Source organism: Sinohyriopsis cumingii, chromosome 19, assembly GCF_028554795.1.
Source record: "Sinohyriopsis cumingii isolate HCF-2022 chromosome 19, ASM2855479v2, whole genome shotgun sequence".
NCBI lineage: Eukaryota > Metazoa > Mollusca > Bivalvia > Unionida > Unionidae > Sinohyriopsis > Sinohyriopsis cumingii.
In genome coordinates this window covers 60,273,074-60,283,244 of record NC_142979.1, presented here as the reverse complement: position 1 = coordinate 60,283,244, position 10,171 = coordinate 60,273,074, and the positions used below count along the sequence as shown (strand labels likewise).

Sequence of the window (10,171 nt, the reverse complement as noted above, 5' to 3'; positions counted from 1 at the left end):
TCTTTCAAGTGTGACTACCTGTAAATATAGTTCAACTGTGATAACAATAAATCAATAGTAACATATATTGCTGAGGTTGAATAATCAGAATGGCTGCCTCAGGTCAAAGAGAAAAGGAATTGTCAGACCAGACACCCTTCAAGACACAGTGGCTGGACTCCTGCTACCAGCAAACTCTGTTGCCTAATGCCCCCTGGAATGATGTAAGTAGACCCCTTTGTCATCATTGCATGGTATAATAAACCTATTTTGTCGAATCAGCAAAGTTCAGTAAAGATACACATTTGAAATTTTCAGTGGTGTTATCTTTGTTGTTTTGGTGGTCTATGATGTCATTGTTATTCCATTTGATGTCAGTATATATTTGTTCTCTTATGCAGTAGTCATTGTACAACTGTTGCATGTAATGAAAAGTAAAACAGTGGCTTACTGGTGGTAATGAAAAGTAAAACAGTGGCTTACTGGCGGTAATGCTAGGTTTTGGATCATTCACCTGCAGGACAGTTAAGTTCTTATTTAATAGGCAGAGTGAGTAATGACACAAATTATTTAGTAATAAGATTTAAGCCTGCCATCGGGCAACATGTACTTTTTCCTACAATAACTGTGAAAGTATTTAGCTCTAAGTTTTTCCTTCATTAATATCCAGATGCAATGGAGATGGGTTGCTTATGGTCTAGGCATAATAGGGATATAACTTTTTTCAGTCTGATTATAATTTAAATCTTGAACATAGTGGAGATCTGACAGGCACTTTTAAGATTCGTGGGTTTTTTTCCCCTTTGGATTTCTCAGTCGACTTAGTATTAGTAGCCTGTCTGATTGAAATATCACATTTCATGTTAGAGAGAGTAATTTGTACATTATATGTTCCAGATGCTGTTTTTCAATTTTAGCAGCATGAAAGCTATAATTTGATGAATGAAAAGTTAAACAAAACATGACCTTGTGTCTTTGCCTGTCAGATCTTCTTATTGATAAGTAGTTTTCTTTTATAATCAGACTGCACATTTCCAACAGTGATGGTTGCAGTAGCTATGTGTTTAGATTCATTATTATTGTTTCTGAAAGTCATGTATCCACTGCTTCATTTGCTATATTCAGCTGGAACTTTGGTACAAAATCATTGGTTAATCCCAGGTGAGATGTAATGTTCAGGAGAACCATTGTTGCCAGCACCATGTCAATAACTTTTTAATGAAAACATGTCTCTCTTATGTAAGGTATTTATAATTGTATCCACAAATATTATAATTTGTGCTTTTTACTTAGGTTGAAGACAAAATAGCTAAAGTTCTGGCACAGAAAGTTGAAAAACACTTCAATAAAGAAGACAGGAAAGAGGCCTTAATTCAGCTCTTAGGTGATGAATATACCAAGAAATACTTACCCAATGCGAAGCCCAATCCTCAGATACTGGTAGGTTAAATAAAATGAACATCTTAAAGTTTCATGTCTGTTCTGTGGTAAGTGCATACTTTTAGAAAAGTGTAGTGTTTTTGCTTTAGTGCAGAATTTTGTTCAGATTATATAACGAAATATTTACTGTCTATACTTGTGTGAAGCCAGATCCAACTGCAAAAAGCACAGACTCAGTTCTGCCTTGCATAATGAAATGGTAGATCTGTGCAGTTAGGTGTATTCCAATCTTTTAGCACATTTTACAATGGCAGATCAGGGTCTGTGTTGTTTGCAGTTGGACTTAACTTACATGCTATTATACATGGTACTATAATTCCAATTTTTATAAATGAAATGGATTTTCCGCAATACGCTTGGCTGCAAACGGTCATGTGATACTGATCTGGAATTTTTTACAAATCGATAAATTCTGGGACTACTTTTGGTTTTTGTACTGTTTTCAGTATAAATAAACATTGTAGACACGTCATTATGAAACGATTGTTTCATCTTTTACATTTTTTATTCAGCAAATTAATAAAAATTATACGCTTTTCATACTTATTCAGATATTCTTTGATTGAAATGTATTGTTTGCAATTTGTCGTTTCGTCTCTACATGTTCATACAAAATGGCCGATTATGGTGATTTTTCACTGCAATTTTCTGTGGAGTTTTTTGAACAATTAGATGACAAGGAGTTAAAAGAAATAATAGCAGCGATTGAAGCAGATGAAAATGGATTTGACTATAATGTGATGGATGTTATAAACGCTGAAAATGAAATAGAACAACAGAGATTGATAAATTACCTCACACAGTACCTGATGACCTCAGTCACCCTAGCTATACACAACAACAACTATAATAGCGTGGGAACTGGGCCAGTCAGTTTTGAGGCCACTGATTTTAGAAATTATCTGAGGAGGGCTTAAAAAGCTATTGAAATAAATCAATACTCAGAGGCTACTAACCAAAACACAAAATGAGGTATTGGCATTTTCGATGTAAATTTTTTTGTACTTTTTTGTTTTAATTTTGTTTGCTTATTTAAAAAACGTGAAACGTGTGTGGATGCTGGTGGTTTTTTTGTTTAATATGACCACTTACACAAAAATAAAAACAAATATATATGAGACCATTATTCAGAGACTTAATGAAGTTTTTAAATGGTAAAACTACCATCACCACCAGTGTGACTTAACATCATGAAAAATATATATCATAATCCATAAAGGTGATTGTTTTGCTAATTTAAATTATTTTGGATGTGTAGTCATTAATTCCTTCCAGCACTCCAGCACTCAACTGTGCAACCAAACAAAATATATGGCCGGTTTTGCAAGCAACTCTGCATTTAACAACTGCACATTTAATTTCAGATTAGATAATTGAAGGGGTCTTGTTAAGTATTAACGCTGACGAAAAATATATAAAATGTTATTTCTGTATAGAACATACTAAAATTAAAAAAGAATGTTTTTTTTTATATGAAAAGAAATGTGCTGACACCATGGGTAGCCATTGTCTAAAATGTAAAGTATGAAGTTGCCGAATAAACGTAACTGTGACAGTAGTTACATTTTATTTGACATTAGATCACTGAACGGGTCTTCACAAGTATTAATGCTGTTGAGAATGATATAAAATGTTATTTCTGTATACAATTTATTTAATTGTTACCTTTATGCTGGTAAGGGATAGCATCATCTTGTTCATATTTCCACATTGTTCATTGATAAAATCCATTATGATTTAAGGTTTGATTGGAAATCTAATCTAGCACACTTGTTCAATCCATGTCAGCTGTTATTATGTAAGGTCATGGTCATCTGACGTAGCAGATGGGACTGACAAAAATTGAACAAGAATGTTGTAAATGAGTTAAATGTGTTGAAACCATCAGTAGCCATTGCCTAAGATGTAAAGTATGAAGTTTCTGAATAAACATAACTGTGACAGTAGTCAATATGTTCGTATGATTCTGTACAGGTTATGTATTATGGGGTGATGTGAAGTGGCAAATGAAAGGAAAGTACACACTACTTAAATTGGAATGCATTGTTGATGGAATAAGTTGATTTGATGAAGAAAGGACAAAATTGGAATTACAAGGATTAAACGATCATGGTTGGGTATTTATCGATGTGCAAATTTTACCAAATCACTCACAAAGTTAACATAAAGTCCTTCGGACTTTATTTACTTTGTGAGTGATTAGGTAAAATTTACACATCAATAAAGTCCCAGCCATGATCATTTAATCCTATAGTGAATTCATTATTTTCATGGACATTAATTATCATGGATTTGGGAAAAATATTTTTATCAGTACTTAAATTCATGGATTGTGGAAGGGGTACTGTTGTATCCACAGGATGATTGTGGAAAGGTTCTATTGTATTGTATTTGCATAATTATGGAAAGGGTACTGTTGTATTCACTTGATTGTGGAATTGGTACTGTTATATTCACATGATTGTGGAAAGGGTACTGTTGTATTCACATAATTGTGGAATTGGTACTTTTGTATTCACATGATTGTGGAATAGGTATTGTTGCATTCTGGAAGGGGTACTGTTGTATTCACATGATTGTGGAAGGGGCACTGTTGCATTCACATGATTGTGGAAGGGATACTGTATATTCACATGATTGTGGAAGGGATACTGTATATTTACATGATTGTGGAATTGGTACTGTTGCATTCATATGATTGTGGAAGGGGCACTGTTGCATTCACATGATTGTGGAATTGGTACTGTTGCATTCATATGATTGTGGAAGGGGCACTATTGCATTCACATGATTGTGGAATTGGTACTGTTGTATTCACATGATTGTGGAAGGGGCACTGTTGCATTCACATGATTGTGGAAGGGATACTGTATATTCACATGATTGTGGAATTGGTACTGTTGTATTCACATGATTGTGGAAGGGGTACTGTTTTATTCACATGATTGTGGAATGGGCATTGTTGCATTCACATGATTGTGGAATGGGCACTGTTGCATTCACATGATTGTGGAATTGGTACTATTGTATTCGCATGATTGTGGAAGGGGCACTTGCATTCACATGATTGTGGAAGGGATACTGTATATTCACATGATTGTGGAATTGGTACTGTTGTATTCACATGATTGTGGAATGGGCACTGTTGCATTCACATGATTGTGGAAGGGGCACTGTTGCATTCATATGATTGTGGAAGGGGCACTGTTGCATTCACATGATTGTGGAAGGGATACTGTATATTCACATGATTGTGGAATTGGTACTGTTGTATTCACACGATGATTCTTGAAGGGGTACTATTGTATTTACAGAAGGATTATTGCTTCTTGGGTCTTTGAATTCATGGATTTTTGAAGGGATACAGTTGTATATACAGGATCGTGGAAAGTATACTATAATTGTTTTCACAGCAGGATTATTCCTTGTTGGGTCTTTGAATTTATGGATTTTTGAAGGGATACAGTTGTATATACAGGATTGTGGAAAGTGTACTACAATTGTTTTCACAGAAGGATTATTCCTTGTTGGGTCTTTGAATTTATGGATTGTGGAAAGGGTACTATTGTATACACAAGATTGTGGAAGAGTACTGTTGTATACACATGATTGTGGAAGGGGTACTATAATTGTTTTCAGAGAAGGATTATTGCTTGTTGGGTCTTTGAATTGATGGGTTATGGAAGGGGTACTATTGTATTCACATGATTGTGGAAGTGAAACTTTAATTGTATTCTGTCTTCTAAATTCATGGTTTGTGGTAACCAGGAAATCTATTTAAGGTTGGTACCCAACTAAAAATAGTGAACTCTGACTCCAGAAAATTGTTTAATTTGATGCATTCATTTAGTTGTTTCCATGAAATTTGATGAAGGAAAATTTTAGATGAATATTTTTCATTCAGCTATACAGTCATACAAACACCATGTACTTTTATTTAATCTGTTCTTTCCAGTTGAAATCTTTTCCTGTACAAAACATCTCAAATGAGGTGGTGAGTAAAGTGACTTTAGTTTACAGATGCAAACAGATTGAAGACAAATCAATAAAAGTCACACTGTCACACAATTAGAGAGAGAGAGAGAGATAGAGAGAGAGAACAATCAGCCTTTTAACAAGTACTGTGATGATGGTTTGGTGAGCATAACATTCCTTCCCTGCATATCTGCAAGGTTTGGAGCTTGAAGGATACAGCTTACTGTTCTTAGCCTTCCTTCAAAAGTATTTGATTAGGCCTTATATTAAAAAATCCTTGAAATATATTAGTGCCATCAAAATTTAGATTGCAGTGAGAAGAGCTTTAGTTTAGAAAGTGATGAAAGCATTGTTACCCTTACATTATTTTAGATAAAGCTAAAATACATCCAACATTTTAGACTTACTTGAGGTTAAAAGCTAGGTGTTTTACTAAGTGTTTCTTATGAATTGTCACTTCCAGACTTGGAGTACGATTTGTTGTGTTTTGCTACCAATTCTTGTTACTATCAGCAGTCGCCACTTGTTTCATTAGGTCACGTAAGCTTCAATACATAGTTGACTGAAATAGATACTGTTTGCACACCAATGCAATTTAGAGTAACTTCAGTTTGCTGGACTCTTAGGCTTATTTATCCATGGTAACCATGGTAACTTGATGACCATATAAATTTAGCTCATTCTTTGTTCTGTGCTAAAATATTTATTGAAAAAAGAAAAAAACAAAATCAATGTAAACAGCTACTCTGTGTATATGCACATGTGTGTGTGTTTGAGAGAGAGAGAGAGTGCTTCATGGGTTAAATTACCTTGAGGAAGATCATTAAGAAGTTGGAAAATAAAGAAAGAAACAAGAAGTGACACAATACACTTTGCTACTGCTGTTGATAGGCGTCACTGGGCTAAGCATTAAGTACGCAAAAATATAAACAATTTACATGCAAAAATATTTACTTTTCTTAAGCTTACTATATGTTAAGCAATCCAGCAGTTCTATAATATTCCATGCAGTTGTAATGTGTATAGTCTGATCACACCTGTATAATACCAAACACCTGTACAATACCAAACACCTGTACAGTACCAAACTGTTATTGCATGTGTGTCTACATTTACAAAAAAATAATTCCCCAGCAAATAGTTGCAGCGATAAACAAAAGAAAAACAGGTAGAACATGTCCTCAGTTGTTTACCTAGTGCTTAGTCATTGGGGTTTACTTAGTACACATTGCATACAACCAACTGAGTGTATATGTAACATTCAAATATATATACTCATTGTTTCTATTTTTAATTAAGGATAATGTCAGGACAGTATTTGGGGCAGTGTAGCCACAAGATAGGCCCTTGGGACATACACCCAGACTGCATATATTTTTCAGTATACAATAGGAAAATAATTGTTGTACATATTGCAAATTACAGCCTTCTGAAACCTGGAATCAAGCTGATTCCAACTATTCCAATGGGTGGTGGAGGAAACAGAAAGTTCTGTCCCTATCATTCTTGTAATTTTCAGATTTTCTCACAGACCTACTCCCCCAGGAGTTAAAATAAGAACTGTGAGAGGTTTAGCTCTTATGCTAAGAAGAGTACTCCAGGGTTCCTTGACTTTATGGGACCAGTTTCTTTGGTGCCATGTGAGGACTGAACATTCCAGGAGTTGATCACCTCACCCCAGAAGGGAATAGATACTGAACACTCCTCATGTTCAGGGCAGTGTGTTTACTTCCTTCTGAGATGGAGGTACTGCATTGTTTACCTCATGTCCCATGTAGCAGACTGCTCCATCCTGTTAGGGAGGTAAAGTACCACACAAGCATGTTGCTCCCTCCCATTATGGAGGTGGAGTATCACACAAGGGCATTGCTTCCTCACTTTTGAGAGGTGGAGCACCATAAAAGCATGCTGCTCCCTTCCATTAGAAAGGTGGAGTACTGCACAAGTGTGTTGCTTCCCCCCTAAGGGAGGTGGTGCGCTGTACATCTCATGTCCAGGGAAGCCTGTTGCCCTTTCCCACATTTAGTGGCATCATGATATAGAAATATGTTTCAGACTGTTTTCCCCCCTTGTATGTTCCCATCCTGTACATGATTGGTAGCTGCCTGCCAAGCTCAGAATAGGGAAAGGAAAGTAACCGATAACCACATCTTTTCTATTATGCTAACTATTCCTTTTGGGATGTGATTCCCTCCACCTCAGGGTAATTGGTCCTTTATGCTTCCATTGGCTACTGGACTGTACCCACACAGTAGAAGTGATTATGCGCCTCATGTCCCACCATCACTTCCACACCAGGTCACATAAGTCCGAAGGCTAGAGGTGTTGTATCATCAAGGGCAGACTGACAATCTCATCTTCCCACTCCTCCCAACTCTAAATTACTGGATGTGGCACAGAATGTGCTGATGCCCACTCTAATACCCAATCAATTCCTGATTCAGAGTATGCCAGTCAATGAAAAAAATGTCCTTTCTATCTTTGTTGACTCCAATGAGTTCAAGGTAGAAGTAGCGCCACTGATGCCTCCTACCAGTCTCAAACCTTCCTCTCAGCTGGATGATGAAGTTCAGGTCTGGTCCTTTGACAAGAGGGTAAATGAAGTCTACTACCTCTTACCCATGAACTTGTCCTGAACCATCTAGCATGCAGTCCAAGTAGATCCTTTCCATTTTGGAAAATATTTCTGTTGCAATCTCAACCAGACCTTGCTTTTTCCTTATTCCTCTATGATCAAGGAAATTTCTCAGAGGTGTGCCACATGCCAAAATGTCACTTGGTATCATCAAGGCTTGTCCATTTCCTTCATCGATGTTGAGACCCCAGGTCTTTATTGCCAGTTACCAGGTACTTTTCCTGATGTATCCTGCTGAACCACCCCTGTTGGACACTGCTTTTGGCCTATCACAATTGACTAGGCAGCATATAAATGTATATCACCCTCAGTGGCTGTCTGCCATGTTTTTCAGACAATTGCAGACCCATCCAGTATGCAACCTCAAACTACAAGTCAGGTTCCACAGAAAAACGACACCTCAGACCTCCACCTCCCACTAGAGGTACTTTTCTAACCATCTTCCTTTCCTACCAAAAGGAATTGAGGAACAGTTCTAGAGACCAACGCAAATGCTCTACTGATGTGCATCCCTAACCCAACATTCTGGTATGTGCTCCTCTGGTCTCTTTTCAGAGGCTTGGTTGACCATCATGGATGGTGGTTGTTTTTTTTTATACATTGTATGTGAGGGTTGCCAACTCCAGTGACCCCAATGTTCTTTCACCAATCCAAATATGATGGAGGAGGTGCACACCCATTTGCAGAAATGAGGACTCATGAGGGTCCTGAACGATCAGCCTTCTACATTCTGTCTTTATATGTGCTGTCTACAGTCTGGCCACCATGCAAAAATTCTTGATAATTTCTGAATTCTCTTGGACCAGACTTTTATCACCATTTGTGCTGGTGGATGACTGGGGTCCCTATGCATGCACCTGACCCCTACACCTGTCTGTTTGCCAATTCATCAGATTCCATTTGCAGTGCTCGCATATAGCTGGAGGGTATTATTCTTCAGGTCTTTGAAGACTCTGGACTATATGACCTAAACATCAATAACATTGAAATTAAAGCTGTATTTCTAGCTTTGCAAGGGTGTATCAACAAGTCGGGGGTTGATGTGTCATGGATGTTTGTCGTATCATATCACTGAGGTCAGGGAGGCACAAATGACCCTTCTCTCGTTTGGAGATCTGGAACCTCCTCCACTAGGCCATTTAGGAGAAAGTCACCCTCCAGGTTCACCACATTCAAGGGAAGGAGAAGGTTTTAGCAAACAGTTTGTCCAGGTCAGTCCCTTTCATCAATAAGTGGAAAGCATCTGGTGGACTTTTTTGCCACAAGACTCATCAACAGACTTCCCCTTTATGTCTCTCCAGTCCCAAACCATACAGCATGGGCAGTGGGCACATTCAGCTTCTAGTGTGATCATCATTTCACATATGCCTTTCCATCTTTCTGGCTGTTACCTCAGATTCTGAAAAAGTGGGAATTTGCACTGCTCATATCTTTCTCATAGCCCCACTCTACCCTCAATGATTGCAGTTCAGCAATCTTCTAGACTTGGTTGTTCAATCCAGGTCTCTTCCCCACAGGAGGGATCTTCTGTCACAACACAGTGGCTCCCTCCTATGCACCAGCCCACACATTCTCCACCTTCATGCTTGCTTTGTCTCAAGTGATCTTTACACCAGAAGAAGTTTTTGGGTCAGGATGCCAGCAGCATCAATCAAGACATGAGAGCTTTGACAACCAAGGTCTATAATGCCAGGTGGAGAATCTTATGCGATTAGTGAAGTAGGACTTCTTTTACTTAATGGTTCATAGGGGCATGGGTTAAAAACCATTTGAGTATGTTGGAATTGCAGCTCTGTAAACCTTGGTAGTTGATAATGAACATCTTTTGTTCCCAAAGGGGAAATCTGCAGCAGAAGTGTTAGATGGACAGTTAAGTTCAACCTTTTTCCAACTGCACTAATCACAGAAGATTCTCCACCTGGCATCATAGACCTTGGATGTCAAAGCTCTCCTGTCTTAAATGATGCTGTGTGGAAGGCAGCATCACTCAACTACCAGAAATGTCACATACACACACAAAAAACCAAAACAAAATAAAACCAGAGATCTACTTGTTGGTCTATCCAATAGTCATACTACCAGGACTAGCTACAATTGACAAACTTTTTAAGGCAAGAACAGTAACTGCTATAATCAACCAAA

At 37.5% G+C, this 10,171-nt stretch overlaps 1 protein-coding gene across 3 annotated transcripts in view; it reads left to right on the top strand.

Annotated features, from left to right (window-relative positions):
• The first annotated feature begins 66 nt into the window (after nucleotides 1-66).
• LOC149775796 (uncharacterized) overlaps nucleotides 67-10,171 on the top strand; it is a 145,282-nt gene continuing 135,177 nt past the window's right edge. For all 3 annotated transcript variants that reach the window (XM_089944046.1, XM_089944044.1, XM_089944045.1), the window contains exons 1-2: nucleotides 67-203; nucleotides 1,273-1,419. In XM_089944046.1, the coding sequence (XP_089800172.1) occupies nucleotides 90-203; nucleotides 1,273-1,419 (261 nt within the window). In that variant the 5' untranslated portion in view covers nucleotides 67-89. The remainder of the gene's footprint in view (nucleotides 204-1,272; nucleotides 1,420-10,171) is intronic.